This window comes from Phytophthora cinnamomi (genome assembly GCF_018691715.1).
Source record: "Phytophthora cinnamomi strain GKB4 chromosome Unknown Contig100, whole genome shotgun sequence".
NCBI classification, from domain to species: Eukaryota; Oomycota; class Peronosporomycetes; order Peronosporales; family Peronosporaceae; genus Phytophthora; species Phytophthora cinnamomi.
The window spans coordinates 502,114-521,187 of record NW_027151033.1 but is presented as its reverse complement, the minus strand read 5'-3'; the positions used below and the strand labels follow the sequence as shown (position 1 = coordinate 521,187).

Here is a 19,074-nt window from a genome sequence, read left to right as displayed (position 1 = left end):
TTTTGCGTAGGTTTATCGGACTTCCGCGACTGCGCATTCTGGTCTGTGGTGGCGACGGAACTGGCTGGGTACTTGGGGCACTTGACGAGATCGGAGCTGCGCGACAACCACCAATCGCTGTCTTACCGTTGGGTACCGGCAACGACTTGGCTCGTGTGCTTGGTTGGGGTGCTGGGTTTCAGCTCCTACCGATGTGAGTGAAATTCTTAGCGAGGTCGAAGCAGCTCATGTCAGCCTTTGGACCGATGGCAAGTGAACATCGGCGACTCACAGAAGCGTGTTGTTCTCAACAACTACCTGGGTGTTGGTGTGGATGCTCAAGTGCGCTTGAGTTTCACGAACAGCGTGAACGCTCGCCGGGATTATTCATGAGCCAGTTCGTCAATAAGCTGTGGTACAGTCAATTCGGCGCCAAAAACTTCATCGTGCGGACGTGTGCTGGACTGCCTGAAAAGATCGATCTCGTGTGCGATGGTAAGCACATTGCACTACCCGAAGGTACCGAGGGCGTGATTCTGCTCAACATTAACAGCTACGGTGGCGGATCCAAGCTTTGGCATGACGACGCGGAATCTGATAACGAAGACTCCGACTCCGCCAGCGAGACTGATGACGACGATGACCGCAGCCGAGCGAGCAGCATTGACAGTGTTGATACCAACACGCACTTCGGCGCATCGTCCCCTCGACGGCCTGCTAGACGTTGTGGCTGTGTATGGCACATTGCACCTTGGCCAGATGCAAGTGGGCCTCCAAGGCTGTGCGTTTATGCCAGGCGAAGTCGGTGAGCTTGACCCTAAAAGAGACGCTCCCCGTACAGATCGACGGTGAACCATGGCTGCAAAAGCCGAGTGAGATGGACATCTCCTTTCTACAGCAGGCCTTTATGCTCAGCCGTACCGTTGAGGAGCGCGATGTGGTGACCAAGAAGGTTGGCGAGGTGCTTGACTGGGCAGAACACACCCACGTAATTTCCTCTAGGCAACGCGACATTCTTCTTGTCGAGATCGCTCGTCGCGTCGCTGACAATGCCGCATCTCGTCGACACACAGGTTCCCGGGGCTTAGTGGCAACTGATAGTCGTGGACACGAAAGACACTCCTTCGTCATGGATAAGTGAGAGGACAACACGATTATAAGCTAAGGAGCAAACACTACGAGGCCATTAAGTAAATATATAGAAATTATCTACTCATTCTCGCCAGGAATCCCGTCAGTACTGCTGGATGCGGCTTGGTGAAGAAGCATCTTCTCGATGAAATGGTCAATGTCACCATCTAAAACCAGCGCCGTGTTCCCTTCCGAGTAATTTGTGCGATGGTCCTTCACTAATTGGTACGGGTGCAAAACGTAAGACCGGATCTGGTTTCCAAGCGTTTTCTCCGCCCTGAGCAAATTGCTGCCTCTTGCGGGCTTCTTCATCGAGCTTGCGCTGGTAGAGCTTGGCACGCAGCATGGCTAGCGCTTCGGCCTTGTTGCGATGCTGCGACCGGTCCGATTGGCTCTGCACTACAATCCCGTAGGCAAGTGAGTGATTCGAATGGCGCTGTCCGTCGTATTCACGTGCTGCCCACCAGGACCCGACGACCGAAACGTGTCGATGCGGAGATCCTTGGTCGAGATCTCAATTTCACTTGAGCGGCCTTCAGCAGCCATCGGATACACACGCACTTGGGCAAAAGACGTGTGCCTCCTTCCTGCGTTATCAAACGGCGAAATGCGTACGAGTCGATGCACACCAGCTTCACCTTTCGCCCACCCACGCATACGCGCCATCTAGCCGTAAAACCACCGACCGGAACCCAGCTTCTTCCCCAGCAGACTCATCGGCGTATTGCACTTGAAAGCCACGAGCCTCGCCCCAGCGCGCATACATCCTCGCCAGCATCGCCGTCCAGTCGCAACTATCGGTTCCCCAGCGCCTGCTTGGATCTCCAAAACACGATCTGCCATCGCTCTATGCGACAGCAGCAGCTCCAGTCTGAGCTGCTGTGCGTCAGCGTGAACTGTGGCCATGGCGTTCACACAGTCCCGAAGCATCGGTTCGTCTCCTCCGCTGCCATCAGATGCAGCTCCTTCGTATCCAAGAAACGGCGATGCAGCTCACCAGCTCTCGTCTCTCTTGACTCTAGCGCAGCCAGTCGTTGCACCACCGCCGCAGCGTGAGCCGCATCGTCCCAAAGGTCCGAGGCAGCAGCCTCTTCACGCAGTGCAGCGAGCTCTTGCTTGTTGTGGGCGGTGACGACGACGTCGTGGATCACTTTAATCTCTCGCTGCGCTTGATCGGCCAACGAAGTGAAGGATTCGGTGCTGGAAGGGGCTTCAGTGGACGAAAACCACCGCGATGAAGTCGAGCGCTTTAATGGAGCGTATAAAATGAATACCTGCGTGGCAAGCTCCATACTTCGTGTGCGGTTTGACAAGGCAGTTGCAAAGACTTCTGACTAGCTTGGATATTGGCGGACGCCTTGGGGCTGCGTGGGAGACAGCGATGCGGGCGCGTCGGGGCAGGAATCGACGGAGCATTTTGACCGCTGATCAAAATATGAGGTTAGGCGGAATTGTAAAAATCAATCTAGGATTCATATGGGGAATTTTCTTATTAGCTGATTGGTCGGCCTATCGGCCAACCAGATCGGTCTTAGGCAGACTGCGAACTTAGTCGTCGAGTTTTGCCTAGGTTCGCACTTAGCGATTAACTGAACGCCATCACTGATCAGTAAAGTCTTCCTAAAAGACTCAAATGCAGTACACTGCTATCAGTATGCCCTCACCAGGTTAGTGCTTGGTGCAACTCGCCAGTCCCATCTTACCTCTTCGGCGACGCGAATTGCGAGAAGTGGTAGGCTTCCTGGTGCGCGACGAGCACTTCGTCGTCGACGAGACGAGGTAAAAGTCGGTCTCAACGCTGCTCTCGTGGAAGCGGCCTCCGGGCTCGCACAGCTGCAGCACTAGCGGAGACGTCTTGGGGCCGAAGACGTTCCCCACAGCAGCAAACAGCGCAGACGGGATCCAGCTTCGGGTTTCTGAGGATTCAGACAAGCTGCTGCAATAGCTGCCATTCCGTCGTCAGTGAGAGATGTAGAACAGAGTGACAGCACCTCCAGAGGCGTGGCCATGTTGACTCGTAGCACCTGTGCAAAGGCTTTCGCACCGGCATCCCCGATTCGGTTGGCGCTGAGATCAAACTCGGCCAGCATTGGGTGGCGTAGCAGCAATGCCGCTAGTGCAGAAGCACCGGTACTTCCGATCCGATTGGCGCGGAGTACAAGTCGCCGTAGCGACCGATTGTCCAGTAGGCGTTCGGCGAGCACCTGCGCACCGTGATCGGATATCTGGTACTTGGCCAAGCTCAGATTCGTAAGCACTCGATTCACTTGCAACGCTTTGCCAATGTACTGGATCGCTTCCTCTTCCTTGGTGCGTATGATAGGGTTGTCCAGGTTTAGCGCCTCGAGTCTGCGATTAACACGCAATGACTGCGCAATGGCTATGAGGTTGGATACATCAAGCTCAGTGTTGCCCACGTCGACTTCCTGCAGCGGGCATGAGCTCGACGCAAGCAGCGCTGCGATGGCGTGTCCTCCCATTGACCCCAGCGGGTTTCCATTGAGATTTAATCTTCGTAAGGGAGAAGCCGAGCCCGCGGCGTCGAGCGCTGTGCATAGCAGTCGGCAGCTCGCTGCCAAGACGATTGCCCTGCAGATTCAATTCGGCGATCTGGCACGGGTACGATGGACTTGGCTGCAATAGACGGCCAAGACTTGACGCGGTTTCCAGAAGGAACTCGCGCTCGTCGCGTGCTCCTTCGTCTTCATCCTCACCTCCATTATCAGCTTGGCGTTGCCCTGATGTGTCCTCGTGTTCGCCGAGGTAGTTGTAGCGTAGATCCAGGCCAACGAGACCAGGCACGTTGCTCTTGTGCAGCGCGTTCGCCAGCGCCACTAGCTGGATGTTACGCAGTCGGTGGTGGAAGCCCTCGCGCGTGTTGCCGGCCAGTACAAGCGTTGCTCCCGGTCTCTTCATTCTTGGAGCGTTCAGCTGTACGGCGAGCGGCTAGCGCCTGGGAAGTGGCCTGGAAATTGCTGCTGAGCCCGTCGTCCTCGGGCGACGGGAAGAACTCCATCATACGCAGCGTCACATCTCGTCGCGCCGTGATCCCCAGCTGCAGACTCTCCATCTCGTAGTGGTGCACAAAGTCCTGGAGCGACATACTTTCTGGGGCTGTATCTCGTGTGTGTGTAGTAGTAGGCAGGAAGCTGGAGGGGTCTAATGCACGTGAACCGACGCGTCCTTTCATCGGGCGAAGCTCACTTCCAAGCGGATAGCAGCATGGTAACGAAGCCGAAGGCGTCCACCGCAGGACAAGGTGATGCCAAGGCCGCCGCCGCAGCGGCGGCTGCTGCCATGGCCACCGCAGCGAAAACCGAGGAGGAGCAGCCAGCAGAGGAGGACGACGAGACAGTCAAGACCGGCACCTTTTCGTTCAGCGACGGCAGCAAGTACAGTAAGTCCACGTAGCGTTAGTCCATGCGCATTAGCTTCTCCTGAAGTTGCCCGTGACGCTCGCGTGCGCTGCAGAGGAGAGTATTGCCTGGTCGGTGGAAAAGTGGTTCGCCAGGGCCACGGCTCCTTCTGGACTGGGGCCGAGAAGTATGAGGGCGAGTGGCTGCACGACCAGATGCATGGCCGCGGCGTGTACAGCTTCGCCACGGGCGCGAGCTACGACGGAGAGTTCCAGGGCAACGCCTTCCACGGAGTCGGGAGCTACCGCTGGGCCGACGGCGCGTACTACGAAGGCGGCTGGCACTTCAACAAGTACGTGCCAACTTCAACTTGTGGTGAATAGCTGGACCAGGTTCTTATTTGTGGGTCTTGTTTGTGGAATCTTTTGCTGTTAGAATGCACGGTGGGGGGCTGTATGTGGACAAGGACGGTGTGCAGTGGCGAGGCCGCTTCCTCAACGGCAAGTATGACAACGGCCGCATCTTCCACACGCTGAGGTGAAGCAGAAAAGCGATATACACTTGAGGTGGTGGTGTGGCAATAATATATATTCTTATAGATGGCAATTCGTTGCGGGTCAACTTCAATATGGTGGTGGATGGTTACGGGAGGAAGGTCTGGCACAGCGCCGAGCCGCTGCGGTCCACCGGCGGCAGGAGCCCATTCTGCAGCAGCTCCAGCTCGTCCTCCATGACGCTCTGATCCCCGTAGAGCTCGCGCTCGTTGGCAATCAGCTGCGCCATGAAGCCTCGGTTGGGGAAAATAAGCGGTCGGCACTTGAGCACGTGGCTGTAGGCGGCCGACAGGGTGCACTTGGTCTTTAGCATGACGTACCAGATGCAGATCGTGGACGAGCGCGACACGCCTTGCACGCAGTGGATCAGCACGCGGCCATTCTCCTCCGCTGCCTTTTGGATGAACTCAATCGTAGGCCCGAACTCCTGTGCGATGTCCACATCCACTTTGTCCTTGATGGCCACATCCAGGTACTCGACGTGGTCGAATTTATTGCGCTGGTCCGTGATGGCACCCATGTTGACAACGTGGGTAATTTGCAGCGCGTCGATCACCTCGGGCGAGTTGGCCTGCCAGAAGTTACCCAGGTAGAGGAACCCGTCCACGATCTCGTTCGGGAAGTGCATGGTCGAGGTGGGGCTGGACACTGTAGTTTCTGGGGCCTCCTGCTGCTCCTGTGTCCTTGTGTTGCTATCAGCCTCCTGGGTATCGGGCAGAATCCAGGGCGACGACACCAGCATGAAGCTGTACTTCTTGGCGAAGGCAGGGAAGCCCTGCGCCAGGAACCGCACCGAGAAGACGCGACCCTCCTCCTTGAGCATCTTGGCGAAGCGGTAGCCCCAGTCCATCCGGTAGAGGAAGGACGCGCCCGTGTGGTTGCCTCCAATGACCACCACTTCGATGAGGTCTCTCCGCTCCAGCTTCTCGCGCAGCTTGTCGTTCTCCGTGAGTTCCAGCACGTCCTCCACGGTCTTGGCCACTTGGCCGGCGCAGCTGAGCGCCGTGAGGTGTGGCCCCGTGTGGATGTGCGGGCAGTGCAGCGCGTCCGGCAGGTGGCCGGCCGTGAACTCGGCGCCTTTACGGCAGTCCACGAGCACGACGCCCGTCGTCTGCAGGCGGTTGTAGAGCGACGTGACCGAGATGAGCGGCACGCGGCTGTGCGAGTTGCGCCTCCTGCGCAGCCTCCGCGAGGCGAACGAGAGGCACGAGGAGCTGAGCGACAGCGAGTGCGACGGCGAGGACGCCGCCTCCAGCACCGGGTCGGCCACGGGTTCAACCGAGCGGTTGGAGCCCGTGACGCACGTGGAGACGCCGCTGGCGGTGCCGTCGAACGGCTTCGGCTTCATATCCTGCTGCTGCGGCTGCTGCGGCTCGTCGAGCTGGACCATGGCTACTATTCCTCTATTACGTGGCAGCGGAGGTGGCACCTACCGAGCCAAATGCCAATTGAGGCTGGCGCCCGCCGCCGCCGACTGTCCTCTGGAGATCGGCCCAGGCTATCCCGGATCGTCTCTGACAGGTCGTGGTAGACCCGCGCGGCATCGGCTCCGGCCTCGGAGCGGTATGCGTTCTGCGAGGCCGGAGGTTTATAGTCAGCGAGCTAGTCGGGGCAACCCCGGCCCTGTGCCTACAATTTGTGGGCTAATCGCACGCCGTCGCGCGGCAAAGGATGGCTACCAAGCGCGCGAGCATTAGCTAGCGGCCGCAGCCTGTGGCCGCCAAACTCAGATGCACTTGCGCCCAGCCGATGTGGAGCTGCCCCATGAGGCGGCGGCGCCGGCTGCCGCTGCCGCGAGCGGCCCAAATGCTGCGCGCGAAGAGTACCCGCGTCCGCATGGGGCGGCCACCATGGACGCCTCGGTCCTTGTAGCTGGGCCGCCACCGCCCACACGCGTCCCTGGATCTATCGGGCTTGGCATCTTTGCGGCCGCCCATTTCGGTGCTCTGGTGGCGCCGCTACACCTGACTAGGTCTCAGTATCCGCGCTCGGCGCCGTGTTCCTTGATGAGCAAATCTGGGGCAAAATTGTGGCTTACAACGATATCACTCGACCTGGTGAGAGCTGCGCGGCGCGGCAGCGAAGCCGTGTTCGCGGCTGCCTGCTGGCAATGAGTGGGCAACGACTCATACAGTAGCTCATTATTGCCAGTGAATGTCCGTATTTGGATTGTTTGGTGATTTTCGTCTATGATAATGCGAGCTTTATTTCCTTAGTCAACGTTGAAGGCCTGCTTGGTGGCCTCGTACGAGGAGATCATGATGGCGCACGCGGGCGCCACCTTGACGACCCGCGGCACCAGCCCGGCGGCCATCCCCGCGCGCCCTCAACTTCCCACATATGCCGAAGCAGCTGCCGCAGCGACGGCGCCGGAGCTGTGTCCTTGGAGTACACGGCCAGCTGCGACCGAGTCTTGATCACATCGAACGGGTGCGTGACGACAGTCGCGAGCACACCGGCCAGCACGCCCGAGATGAACGCGACCGAGACGCGTCTCCGCTGTGCGTCCGCGATGGGGACTCGCTCCGTCAAGTACTCCTTGGACGTCTCAATGCCGTACCAGTAGAAGGCCGAGAACGGAATGTCCCGGGCCAGCGTGGCGCCAAGGCCGGCGAACAGCTGCCGCACTCCTCCTTGCCATACCTGGTGCACGTACGTCGCAAATGGGTGCGCGTTGGCAACTGCTTGCATCTGCACGCGGATCAGCTCGAACGGGGAGAAGATGGTGGCGGCCCCCGCGCGCGCCATGCTGCCCGATGCCATCGCCAGCAGTCCGTGGTTCTGCTCCGGGAAAGTCGTCTTCAGCCGCTTTAGGAGCAATTCATACGACGTGAAGTATACAGCGGTCGATGGGATAGCTGTCAGCAACGTCGGCGGCAGTCCAGCGTACAGCGCCAGTGGTCCTTCCAGCCGCACGATGCGAGCCATCGTGAACAGCGTGCTGTTCGGCTTGGGCGGGGAGCAGATCTGCTCCGGCGAGCACTTGCACTGCTTCAGCAGCCGCTGTTTGGGCAGCATCGTGTCCATGAGGCCATTGGAGAAGCTGTAGTACGGGCACTGCTCGCCACGACGTCCAGTTAGTCAGGTGCTGCTGATTGATTGCCAAGATCTGGTCGACACCAGCTTCAGCACTTGGCAGCACTGGTAAACACACACGGCGGCTGACCAACCTTCTGTACTGCAGGCGGGGCGTGCACCACCGCTGGAGCCTGCACCTGCAGGCGCGTCTTGACCACCTCCAATGCTGCGAGGGCAAGCACCACGACAAAGTTAAGGAACGCTACGCTGCATGTTAACCCCCTGGGCAGCTGTCGGTCTTACGCGTGATCTGGACCAGCGCGAGCGTAATAGCACCAACGTCAGACACCTGAGCAGCCTAGCAAAGTCTGCATCTCGATTGCTGGCACGCACCGCGAAGGAGGTGATGACGGCGCCCACAGACGCCGCGACGGACTTCTTGGCGGTCTCGTCCATCCTGCCCGCCTGCACTGTTGCAGCTTGTCAACGGCGCGGCGACCGTTATACGTCTATTTTGTCCAATCGCCGGTGCCGGCTGGTGGGATTGGTCGAAACCTCTAAAACCCGAAACTGTAGCCATGTCACGTGTGCGGGAAGCTTGGACCATATTTTCCGCGACCAGATTGTGTGGAAATTCCCAACGGATCCCCGCATATGGGCGTTTGTATGGCTGTGCAGTGAGTCCCCGCCGCGAAGCCAAGTGGTCGCCTCCGCGGAAAGCGGTGCTTTCTCTCGGCAGTCACTCGCAGCCATAGTCCAGAGAGGAAGAAACCGCTCGCTATGATGGAACCCTCAGCCTCGACGACTGCGGCGCCCGCCGCGCCGCGCCCGCCCCGCTGCCGCCGCCCCGGCCCCGCGGCTGCAGGAGCTGAAGGTGCCGCCACGGCCCCCGCCGCGGAGATGCTGCGCCAGTTCTCGACGCAGTTCAAGTCGCAGATCTCGCAGGTGCAGATGCCCGCCGCGCTCAAGGAGCGCACGGACGAGCTGGAGCGCCGCATCTCCGGCACGGACATCGCGCGCATCAACGGCTACATGCGCCTGGTGAACCTCGTGTTCGCCGGCGGCCTGTGGGTCACGTGCTTCTTCCGCATGTTCCAGGTGCCCAGCTACTCGCACTTCCTCGTCATCATCTACATCATGTACGGGCTGCTCTGTGGACTTTGCAGGCGAGGACGTGGCTGATGCGAGAGGTTCATTTGTTGTGGCAGGTTCCTGAGCGCTGGACTCGCCTTCATCGAGAACCACGAGCGCTTCCCGTCCATCGCGGATCGCGTCAAGGTCAACTTCGGCTTCATGTTCTCGGCCACGGGCAAGGCGTCCTACATCCTCTGGTGCGTGGTTGTTGCTGGCGTTGCTTGCTCTCCGTTGTGGCTAACGTTACGTTGCACTGTCGCCGTCGTCATGTAGCATCGCGTTCCTGGCCATCTCGCAGGGCTGGATCGGCTGGATTCTGGGGATCTGCTTCTTCTTCCTGGCCCTGTTTAACTTCTTCCTCATCAAACGAGTACGTTGGACTTGATGGTTAGTTGAGCTTGGATTTTCCAAAGTCTAACGGGAACTGTTGCCGCATTCTATTGATCTGCAGCACCCGGCCTACAAGGCTGCCATGCTGAAGCCGACGGGTGCCGCCACCATGACGGCGCAGCAGCAGGAAGAGGCGGACCTGGAGGCCATGCCCGAGCTCCGTTATAACCAGCAGCAGCCGCAGATCCCTGTGCCCGTGGTTACCACCGCGCCGGCCAAGCCTCAGCCGTCGCACGTGTCGGTGTAAGCAACGACAGCGGCGCTATGCATCGGCCTTAGGACACGGAAGTGAGAGCTAAGCTGCATGGTTATATATCAGCTTTTTCTGCATCATCTCGCTAGGCCTTACATGTAAGATGAAAAATGGACTAAACCTCATAGGATATACGCAACAGCCTTCAGTTTCGATGAGTTCTCGTTGAGCTGCTTATTACGAAGAGAGCAGCACACGCTGCTAGTCGGACTTTTCGCCGACTGCTTCCCTCGTTACAATGCTGCCTGCTTCCATCGCTGCGCTTTCGTTGTGCGTACTTTACTCCTTGGCCTCGCCGCCGTGCTGCGCCACGACGCCGTTGCCGTGGTACTTGAGCGTCTTGACCCAGTTGCTGCGACGGCCGGTCGGGTGCTTGAACTGCACCGCCGACTTCTTGCCCTTCTGCTTGATGAGCGTCTCGACGTTCTCCGGCAGGAAGTTGTGCGCGTACGAGATCTTGCCGTAGTAGTCGCCCACAGGGGCCGGCTCGGCGACCTCGAGCTCCCAGCCCTGCTTCTTGGCGAACCGCTCGGCGGCCTCCTGCGTGTCGAACTTGGTCACCAGGCCGATGTACGGGTCGGCCGTGCTGGTCCATCCCATGAGCGGGTTGGCCCACGTGCGCGGGGACTCGAAGCGGATCTCCCAGTGCTTGGTCTGGTGGATGCCGCTCTGCATCTGGTTGCGCGCCGGCTTGAAGAGCTTGGCCTTGCGGCCCACCGACCACTCGCCCGTGCCGGACACGACGGCCGCCTCCTCCGGGAAGGGCATGGGCGACTTCTCGATCGTCGGGAAGCACTCCTCCGTTGCGTGGTGCGGCAGGACTGCAGCCACGTAAGAAAAAAATAAATTACCGCGTTAGCTTCACGACTCTTTTCGCATTAGAGATCAGGAGAAGAGAGGGCAACGCACTGGTACGCTCGGCCTTGGTCAGCTGCTGAGCGCGGAGCTGCGTCATGAGCTTCTCCTCGGCGGCGGCGGCCGCGGCCTTGGCGGCCTCGTCGTCCTTGGCCACCTCCGAGAAGGCGCGGGAGGACGTGGCGACGGTGGCGCGCTTGGAGGCGACGGCCGCGGCGGCGCGCGTGGACGCCTGGAGCACACGCACGGACATGCTGACGCTTGTAGAAAACCTGTGGTCTGTGGTCTAGCGATTCCCAGCCGCAAAAATGGACGGGGGTATGTCTAAATATCGAGTAGAGTATCGATATTTAGACACTGAGAGCTGGACCCCCGGGATGGAATTATCAGATGGCTACATTTCGAAGCAGGCTTTGCCTTTGGGTAACTCGAACACCGGAGAGATGGAAGTGTGTGCAAATATGAAAGGTACCGCATTTTAGTTATGTGGTAGATGTCGAGCAAACTGATCGCCCCCAACCAGTACCAGTCTGCCGTGGTCTTGTCCAGGCAATACATAGCGAAACGAATGGCGGCGTGCTCGACGACAGCTCTCAGCTCTCCGTCATTCTAGGGCGCCGTCGCGCCCGGCGATTGAAAATCTAGCACGCAATTTCGAGTCTCGCCAGCACTGTCAGAAACTGCTGCACCTCCGAGGTGTCGCGGAGCGAGTACGACGCCTTCGTCACCGGCAACTCCTTCAGGTTGCCCGGCAAGTCTACTTTCTCCGCCTCGGGGTCGCGAACGATGATGGAGATGCCCTGGCCAAGCCCTCGGCCGTTCAGTGCGTTGAAGGCATCCTCATCGCTCACGTCGTCACCCAAGTAGAAAGGCACGACGTCCTCCGCATCCAGTCCCAACTCCGACAGGATGTACATGACAGCGCGGCCCTTGTCCCAATCGACCTGCATACGGTAAAAGATGTCCCGTTAGCTGCGGATAACAAGATGGTGCAAGGCGAGGGGAGACAGACGTACACGAGGTCGCAGCTCGAACACCATTTTGCCCATTTTCTTGGTAAGGCTCGGGTGGTACGCCACATAGTCGTCCACGATCTGCTCGACTGCATTCTGCAGCGCCGGATCGACCTGAATGGTGAAGATGCACAAGACAAGACAGATGCGTCAGCATCAACCGAAGGAGAGACCTTCAAGGCAGGCGCCAAACAAACATCCACCGAATCTTCATGCAATACTCACGTGGCGGTAGTGTACCGAAATGGCAAGTCCGTTGTCCTCAAGCTCAGCGCCAGCGATGTGCGCTGTCTGCTCCGTCAAGCCACGTAGCGCCTGCTCCAGCTCGGGGCGGTAGTGGTCGGCCACCTGGCAGTTGATGGGGCGCGACTTGGTGCCCTTGATGTCAAACCCGTGGCTGCCGGCGTAGACGAGGTTGTCCAGCTGCACGAAGTTGTAGACCTTCTCCGTGGAGCGGCCCGTCACAATAGCCGTGACGAACTTGGACGAGAGCTCGCTGAGCGCGGCGCGCATGGCGTCCGTCATGAAGGCGTGGTCCGGCACATCCACGATGGGCGACAGCGTGCCGTCGTAGTCGAGGAAGACCACGGGGCGCTTGCCTGCGTTGCATTCCACATTGGTCAACAAAGTCAGAATCCCATAGACACGCCGCGTTCGTTGCTGCTTGGGGCGCAGCGCCAATAATGCCAATAATGGAGCGAGAGTCTAGTCGGTTTCTCGACGACAAGCGCTATGCTTATCCCAAGCGCTGCGTCTTACCTGCGACTTTCTGCTTGATGGAGTCCATGTCCCGGAACGCGTTGGTCGGGTGCAGCATGGTGGCTGTGTGCGTGGGAGCCTGTGCAGGACTGGACCGCGGCGGTTTCGCGACGCCACGTGGGACACGGAGGACGGACGGACGCTGGCGGCTCCGGCGCTCGCTGCGCGGAGGCCTGGGGGCTGTGCTGAGCTCGCGCTCGCTAGGCCGGCGGCGCGTGAGGACTTGGTCGAGGCTGAGCTTGTGACGGCAGCGATGGCAGCGACGGCCACGACTTGGCCTTGAGAGTCGGGCCAATCAGCTCACGTTGTTAACAGTACGCTCGCAGACGAAATGTACTAGTTTTTGTATGCCATAGTCCGCGAGGGCAGGCGATAACAACATGGTATTCAGTGCACCAAGTGTATGGTCTCGAGGCGCCCTGCACCGCCTCAGCAAAGCCCTGGCTGGCGCGAGCCATGCGCTGACTCGGAGTCAGCACGGCACCGCGGCAGAGCTGTCATTACGGACGAGGCTGCTACATGTGCCAAACTGTTTTTAGGGCGGCAACGGTATCTGATGCACACGATAGCAACGCTTCCGCGCTCCCGTACTCCTGTGATCACGATGTCTCGATGTTGGCAGCACGCAGCGTTTTTCGGAACCTGCATGTGCGACTTTCGGGACCTCGCTCGACTGCGATACGAGCGCTGGTACACTCACCGTTATTGCTATTGTCGTCAATACGCGAAGCCCACAACTGAGCCCTTCGCTGAGCCAACACGGGTAGTGACCGACAGCCTCAGGCTGAAGCTGTGGTTACGTGAGCCGTTATTAATAGTCGTGTCAACGACGCGTAACGTCGGGCCGACGGAGTTTGTCGTGGCGTGACGAGCAGCGAGTCGGCACGAGCAACGCGCTGAGCGCCGGAGCGAGCGTGTTTGCTCGTTTCGTAGACGAAACTTGCTGGCGCAGACGAAGGAAAGACCCGCCAGTGTGTCGACCTCTAAGGCTGCCGAGCCGCTGTTCCAGTCTACAGTATTTGGCCGACATCGGCAAGCACGTCCTGCACGATCTTCTATGTGATTCCCACGCAGTTCTGCTGCAGCGTGTGAGGATCGGGGCTACGCGAGTGGAGCGGTGGTGCCGCACCACGTCACGCCCCCTCCAGCCGTTCAAGATTCAAAATGCGGCTTCCCTTGCCGTGGTCAAATCTCACATCACATCGTCTTCGTAAAGTGGATTTTGCGGAGCGAATCTGCGTGGTGTCCGGAATGGACAAGCCAAGCGGTCATGGGCGTGAATACCGCTCAGCGTCGAAATGCGTGTCCAACCCAATTTGCTTGCTTGTGGTGCTTACCGCTAGCCGACACGACATGCACGAAAGCGCGTTCGCCGACACGGCGTTCGCGCGTGTATACGCCAAATACTCGGCGCAGCTGGATTCCGCATGTAGACGGCAGCGCGAAGCGCTGGTTTTCCTGTCCAAAAACTAGGTGTAGTCGTTGACATGTAGCGCGCCGAAGCAGGTATCCTATGCCGGCAGCGCGTTGCTGTAGCCACCGCCCAGGATTTTCGTCGGCGATGACCAGCGAATTCGATTAAGCGCTTCAACTTCGGCGACGCCGGCGTGGACACGTGGACACGGCGCGGAGATTCCTTCAGCTGGTCCTGTCACCTGGTCAACAACCTCGGCGCAAAGGTGCAGGTTGACCAGCTGGATTTTATAGCCTACGATCTCACGACGTCCGTTACTTTTGCTCGAATGGCGCTGGCCAATGGGGGCGCGGCATAGCACATAGCCCGCGCGCTCTTGACCGATGATCCCACTTCCGCTTCTGTCGCATCGAGCAAACGCCTTCGAAAGGCGGAACATCAGCCACGACGCCGCAGATCTACAGTCTCAAGGGCGCAGCCGGAGGGAGCAAGAGCAGCGTCGGCCCCCACCACGTCCCACAACCGAACCAGCTCGAACCCCGAAGCACCCACCACCCCCACCTCCTCCACCACAGCTACAAGATGCACACGGCGCAGGCTCTGGCCTCCATCCGCCGCTCGCGCACGTACGACGCCGAGGGCGGCGCCGCGCGGCCGCGCAAGTACCCGAGCGAGCACTCGGCGCTGCTGCACGGCCACGGCCACAGCGGCAGCAACGGCTACGTGAGCAGCGCCAGCTACCAGCTCGGCACGTCCTCGGGGATCAGCAGCGCCGACAACGACGTGAGCGAGGCGCCGCAGCCGCCGCCCACGCTCAAGGAGGACGCGCAGGCCATCTTCGACATGATCAAGGACCAGCCGCTCAACCTCATGCTGCTCGCGGCGCCGTTGGCCATCTGGGCCTCGCTCGGCGGCTGGAGTGACCTCTGGGTCTTCGTCTTCAACTTCCTCGTCATGATCCCGCTCGCCAACCTGCTGGGCGAGGCCACCGAGTCGCTGGCCTTCCACACGGGAGAGACCATCGGCGGGCTCGTCAACGCCACCTTCGGCAACGCCGTCGAGGTGATCGTCGCCATCTTCGCGCTCAAGGCGGGCGAGATCAACGTGGTGCAGAGCTCGCTCATCGGCTCCGTGCTGTCCAACCTGCTGCTCGTGCTGGGCTGCGCCTTCATCGCCGGCGGCGTGCGCAACAAGGAAAACTCGTTCAACGCCGTGGGTGCCAGCGCCAACTCGTCGCTGCTCATGCTGGCCTCGTTCGCCATGCTGCTGCCCAGCTACATCTTCTACTTCTCGGACCACGAGTCGGAGGAAACTCGTGTGGCCAACACGCTCACGCTCTCGCGCATCGCCGCCGCCTTCCTGCTCTTCATGTACATCCAGCTGCTCTTCTTCCAGCTCAAGACGCACGCTGACTTCTTCGAGGACGAGCAGGAGGACCCCGAGGAGGCTGCCGCACTGTCCAAGCGTGCCAGCGCGGCCGTGCTGCTTGGCGCGACCCTGCTGGTGTCCATGTTCTCCGAGTTCCTCGTGGGCTCCATCGATGGTTTTGCCAATGAGATGCACCTGAGCAAGTCGTTCATCGGCATCATCCTGCTGCCCGTCGTGGGCAACGCTGTGGAGCACGTGACGGCTGTCAAGGTCGCGCTGAACAACAAGATGGAGCTCGCCATGGGCGTCGCAGTGGGATCGGCCACGCAGGTCTCGCTTTTCGTGGTGCCCGTGGTCGTGCTCTCTGGCTGGTTCATGGATCAGGCCATGTCGCTTGCGTTCCCCCAGTTCGAGATCCTCATCTACCTCATGTCTATCATCATCGTATACGCGATCATCGCCGACGGCAAGTCCAACTGGCTGGAGGGCTCTATGCTCCTCACTGCCTACGCGCTTGTGGCCATCGCACTCGTATGGGTACACGTCCCCACTGCCGAGTAAGGAGCGATCGAAGCTCCTCGTTTTCCAACCATTTGTCCAGTACAATGATAGCTCGCTAGTAAGCACCAGGAAAGCACTGGTGCGCCCCCTAATCACATTTTGCTAAGATGTCCTGTTAATCTCTTCTGCCATGACGTGAGCTTCTTTAGTCGATTCTGCGACTTCATTGTCTTGCAATTTATGTCTTAGGTGATATTAGATAGATATGGTCGGGGGATTCCTACGTCTCTCTATGGGTGGCCAGCTTACTTCGCATGACATACTATCTTATCGTGCGTACACAGTACGCGTTCGGACGTGTGACGGCGTGCTCGACGCGGTGCGGCTCGTCGACGTGGTGCTCAAGCCGCTGACAATGCTGGGGCGGATCAAGTAGACTGGTCCGTCTTCCAACGGTTCACTGTCGAAAGCCCGATGCCGCGCAGCCGAGATGCACATGCAGCAGACGCGGAGGCGTTCGATAACTCCGATGAGGCCCTCGACGTCTTGCGACTTGGAACAAGCCGCGCACGTGTCGTGGCCGCAGATGTAGCAGACGTGCTTCTTGCGCAGCAGCGAGTCCTTGACCAGCTTGCCGCACCCCGAGCAGCTCCCATCGCCGACATTCTCGGAGGGGTCGACGCTGTCCTCGGAGCCCAGTCGTCTCCGCAGCGCGATCTCGCCGATCTTGGGGATCAGCTTGGCCAGCTTCAACAGGGCGTGGGTCGACGTCTCGCGCACGGTGGCGGCCTTGAGCTTGGCCTTGACGATGCCCTTGGCCTTCATCTCGTCGGGGCACATGACGTGCGTTCCGAAGTAAAACACGGACGTCTGGTGCGACGACGGCTGCTCCCGCAGCAGGTATCCAGCCAGCACGCTGCCGCCGACAACGAGTCGACCCGTGCGGTCGCGCGTCAGCGTCTGGAAGGTGCGCACGGCGGTGCGGGTCTTGTAGTCGAACTCGACGTAGTCGAGGAACTCGATGGTCTTGGTGCTGGACACGAGCGGGATGGAGCCCGAGAACTGCATGCGCTTGGTGCTGAGGTGGGCGGTGAGCGACGTCATGGGCACCTCGCGCAGCGTCACGGCGTACGAGAAGGCGTCGCCCGCGAGCGCCACCATGGTGGCGTTGAAGTCGTCGCTGTTGTGGCTCGAGAGCACCTCGAGGATCTCGTTGGCGCTGTAGGGCAGCGCCGTGGACGCCGCCACGTCGAACACGCCGGACTTGGTCCGCCGCCCGAAGACGCGCACGCCCTGGCCGTCCTTGCGCTCCTTCCAGCCGCCGGTGGCGAACGCGCTGCGTGCGTGCTCGATCTTGGCGCGGGCGCGCCTTGCGAGCGCCAGCAGTGCGTCGTCCTCGTCCTTCTGCTCCACGGAGCTGGCCGTGGAGAAGGTGGTAGAGCGGCCGCTGGAGCTCAGGAACGACTGCGTGTTATGCGACGCCGACGACGGCGTCGACTGCGTAGTGAAGCGGCCGCTGGAGCTCAGGAAGGTGCTCTCGTCCGAGCACGTGAACATGCTGCGCGCCGAGACGCCCGAGCTGCTGCCGAAGTCGCGCGCCATCGCTGTGGGGGCTCGAGAGTTGACGTGTGCGCGGCTGACGGCGGATTCGAGAATGGCTGGTCTGGTTGGCAAAGCTCGGGAGCAGAACATACACCCCCAGCACGTGTTACACACTTGAGCTCGGTGCAGCGATGTGATACCCGAGAACAGAGACGGGAGCTGCAAGAGGTTCAGCGGCAGCTTGTGGCCACCTTCAACGCGTAACCTGCACTGCATGCGCGGCGCGGAGGAGATCCGTCCAGCGACCTCGACACTGTGGCAAGCTGATTTTCGAAATGGTTTCGTCGACTCGCGCGTGGTGTCCCAAGTGCCGAGGTGTCCGCGCTCGGGTGGCGTCGGTTGATTCGTGTGCATGTGCGTGCACAAGCGATGCTGTTTGTCCCGCCTGTGCGGTTCAAGTCAAGTGCATCCCTCGTTGAAGGATGCAGAATGCGGAGGAGGACTCGGACAACACCGATGTGTGCTGGGGCTCCGCGGCCGGCTCCTACATCACCAGCCCTGGAGAATCCGCAATCGAAAGCGCCGATTGCAGTGAGCTGGACATTCGCTGCGACTGGTGACTGCGTGAACGAATACATGTAGCATCTGCTCGGTGCAACGAGGTCCGCCCCCGTCCGAAAAATGGCCATCGCGCCACTTGAGCCACAGGCGCGCCCCACATGACGAGCAGGGACGGGAGGCGAAAGCTTACGTGGCCGCGAATCGGCTCCAGATCAACTGGATCGAGATGAGCATTGGCTGCCGTAGCCACTGCCGAGAAGCGTCTGCAGCACAGGAAGCTGGTGCCAACTTGGCGATGCCACCAATCGCCCAAAGTGGACTTCGTTCCCTGTTAAATGGCCTTGAGCATAAATCCGCGCGGATTGTTTTTGGTTCACGAGCGCTCTGCTGTTTGTGGGGCAGGGCCACCTCGATTTGCACTAGTTGCGTCATCTCCTACAGCGTCTCGTTGACACCGAGATATTGTCCAAGAAGGGGTCAGCAGGCTGGATACACATCGATGTGCGTGGGTGCTCAATCTGTAGATACATGTGTACGCGGGCTCGCTTGAGTAGGGCCACCACCCGCGGGTGCAGGTCTGAGTAGAGCACCGGCAAGCGGTATCCCAAACGCAGTTGAAGCCGCCTGACTCCTTCCGAGCCGAATTGGCCTACGACGGCGGAAGTGAGTCGTATGCGCACAGCGGCTGTAGATCGAGTCATAGTGTGGCCGCAAGCGAGAACAGGTGCGGACACAGGTACTGGAGTTCTACATGTACATATGTATGTATTAAGTTAACATTTGGTAGTCGAAACACACGCCTACATGTATTGATACATCTTATGAAGTGCTGGTAGGGTTGATGCGACTTCAACATGTGTCCAATTTTGCCCGAGAATTCATGTGCTTTCATTTCCTACGCTACATCTTGGTACTCGTCGTAACTAATAACGAGCGCAAACGCCTCGCGCTGCAGGCGCTTGATGCTGGGCGTGCACACAGGGACATATGAAAAGATGGTAGGGTTGATGCGACTTCACTCATGTGCTGCCCGTGTTCATTCGTGGATTCATATGCTTTCTTTTCCTACGCTACATCTTGGCACTCATCGTAACTAACGAGCGCATACGCCTTGCGCTGCAGGCGTTTGATGCAGGGCGTGTACTCAGGGACTCGAAACCACGAAGCTGATTCGGCATTCCACTTCGTGTGTCGATACGCACGAGCCGCACACGAGTTGGCCGCAGACTCGGCAAAAGCGTTTCCT

General features: G+C 59.6%; 8 protein-coding genes across 9 annotated transcripts; 3 read left to right on the top strand and 5 right to left on the bottom strand.

Moving 5' to 3' along the window:
* Nucleotides 1-3,955: 3,955 nt before the first annotated feature.
* IUM83_16632 (Actin-related protein 2/3 complex subunit 3) lies at nucleotides 3,956-4,213 on the bottom strand (the record flags this gene model as incomplete). Its single annotated transcript, XM_067941529.1, has 1 exon — nucleotides 3,956-4,213. One exon carries the CDS (start codon nucleotides 4,211-4,213, stop codon nucleotides 3,956-3,958), a length of 258 nt encoding a protein of 85 aa, XP_067783275.1.
* Nucleotides 4,214-4,332: 119 nt separating this feature from the next.
* On the top strand, nucleotides 4,333-5,007 carry IUM83_16631 (histone H3 K4-specific methyltransferase SET7/9 N-terminal domain-containing protein; the record flags this gene model as incomplete). The annotated part of the gene is made up of 3 exons (XM_067941528.1): nucleotides 4,333-4,507; nucleotides 4,584-4,818; nucleotides 4,902-5,007. The coding sequence occupies 3 exons, from the start codon at nucleotides 4,333-4,335 to the stop codon at nucleotides 5,005-5,007; spliced, it is 516 nt and encodes a 171-aa protein (XP_067783277.1).
* A 101-nt stretch (nucleotides 5,008-5,108) lies between these two features.
* On the bottom strand, nucleotides 5,109-6,410 carry IUM83_16630 (Dual specificity phosphatase; the record flags this gene model as incomplete). Its single annotated transcript, XM_067941527.1, has 1 exon — nucleotides 5,109-6,410. The coding sequence occupies one exon, from the start codon at nucleotides 6,408-6,410 to the stop codon at nucleotides 5,109-5,111; it is 1,302 nt and encodes a 433-aa protein (XP_067783276.1).
* Nucleotides 6,411-7,276: 866 nt separating this feature from the next.
* IUM83_16629 (Mitochondrial Carrier (MC) Family) lies at nucleotides 7,277-8,494 on the bottom strand (the record flags this gene model as incomplete). The annotated part of the gene is made up of 4 exons (XM_067941526.1): nucleotides 7,277-8,077; nucleotides 8,191-8,264; nucleotides 8,318-8,348; nucleotides 8,432-8,494. The coding sequence occupies 4 exons, from the start codon at nucleotides 8,492-8,494 to the stop codon at nucleotides 7,277-7,279; spliced, it is 969 nt and encodes a 322-aa protein (XP_067783210.1).
* Nucleotides 8,495-8,938: 444 nt separating this feature from the next.
* IUM83_16628 (Golgi apparatus membrane protein TVP15) lies at nucleotides 8,939-9,809 on the top strand (the record flags this gene model as incomplete). The annotated part of the gene is made up of 4 exons (XM_067941525.1): nucleotides 8,939-9,177; nucleotides 9,247-9,369; nucleotides 9,446-9,542; nucleotides 9,624-9,809. The coding sequence occupies 4 exons, from the start codon at nucleotides 8,939-8,941 to the stop codon at nucleotides 9,807-9,809; spliced, it is 645 nt and encodes a 214-aa protein (XP_067783211.1).
* A 285-nt stretch (nucleotides 9,810-10,094) lies between these two features.
* On the bottom strand, nucleotides 10,095-12,500 carry IUM83_16627 (trehalose-phosphatase; the record flags this gene model as incomplete). 2 transcript variants are annotated; one of them, XM_067941524.1, is made up of 6 exons in its annotated part: nucleotides 10,095-10,636; nucleotides 10,725-10,942; nucleotides 11,319-11,614; nucleotides 11,687-11,797; nucleotides 11,909-12,282; nucleotides 12,443-12,500. In XM_067941524.1, the coding sequence occupies 6 exons, from the start codon at nucleotides 12,498-12,500 to the stop codon at nucleotides 10,095-10,097; spliced, it is 1,599 nt and encodes a 532-aa protein (XP_067783235.1). The 2 variants fall into 2 exon arrangements, with proteins under 2 accessions (XP_067783235.1, XP_067783236.1); XM_067941523.1 differs by lacking the exons at nucleotides 10,095-10,636; nucleotides 10,725-10,942 and having other exon boundaries at nucleotides 11,312-11,614.
* A 1,938-nt stretch (nucleotides 12,501-14,438) lies between these two features.
* IUM83_16626 (Calcium/proton exchanger) lies at nucleotides 14,439-15,785 on the top strand (the record flags this gene model as incomplete). The annotated part of the gene is made up of 1 exon (XM_067941522.1): nucleotides 14,439-15,785. One exon carries the CDS (start codon nucleotides 14,439-14,441, stop codon nucleotides 15,783-15,785), a length of 1,347 nt encoding a protein of 448 aa, XP_067783219.1.
* Nucleotides 15,786-16,052: 267 nt separating this feature from the next.
* On the bottom strand, nucleotides 16,053-17,327 carry IUM83_16625 (gaf domaincontaining protein; the record flags this gene model as incomplete). Its single annotated transcript, XM_067941521.1, has 1 exon — nucleotides 16,053-17,327. One exon carries the CDS (start codon nucleotides 17,325-17,327, stop codon nucleotides 16,053-16,055), a length of 1,275 nt encoding a protein of 424 aa, XP_067783217.1.
* Nucleotides 17,328-19,074: the final 1,747 nt, after the last annotated feature.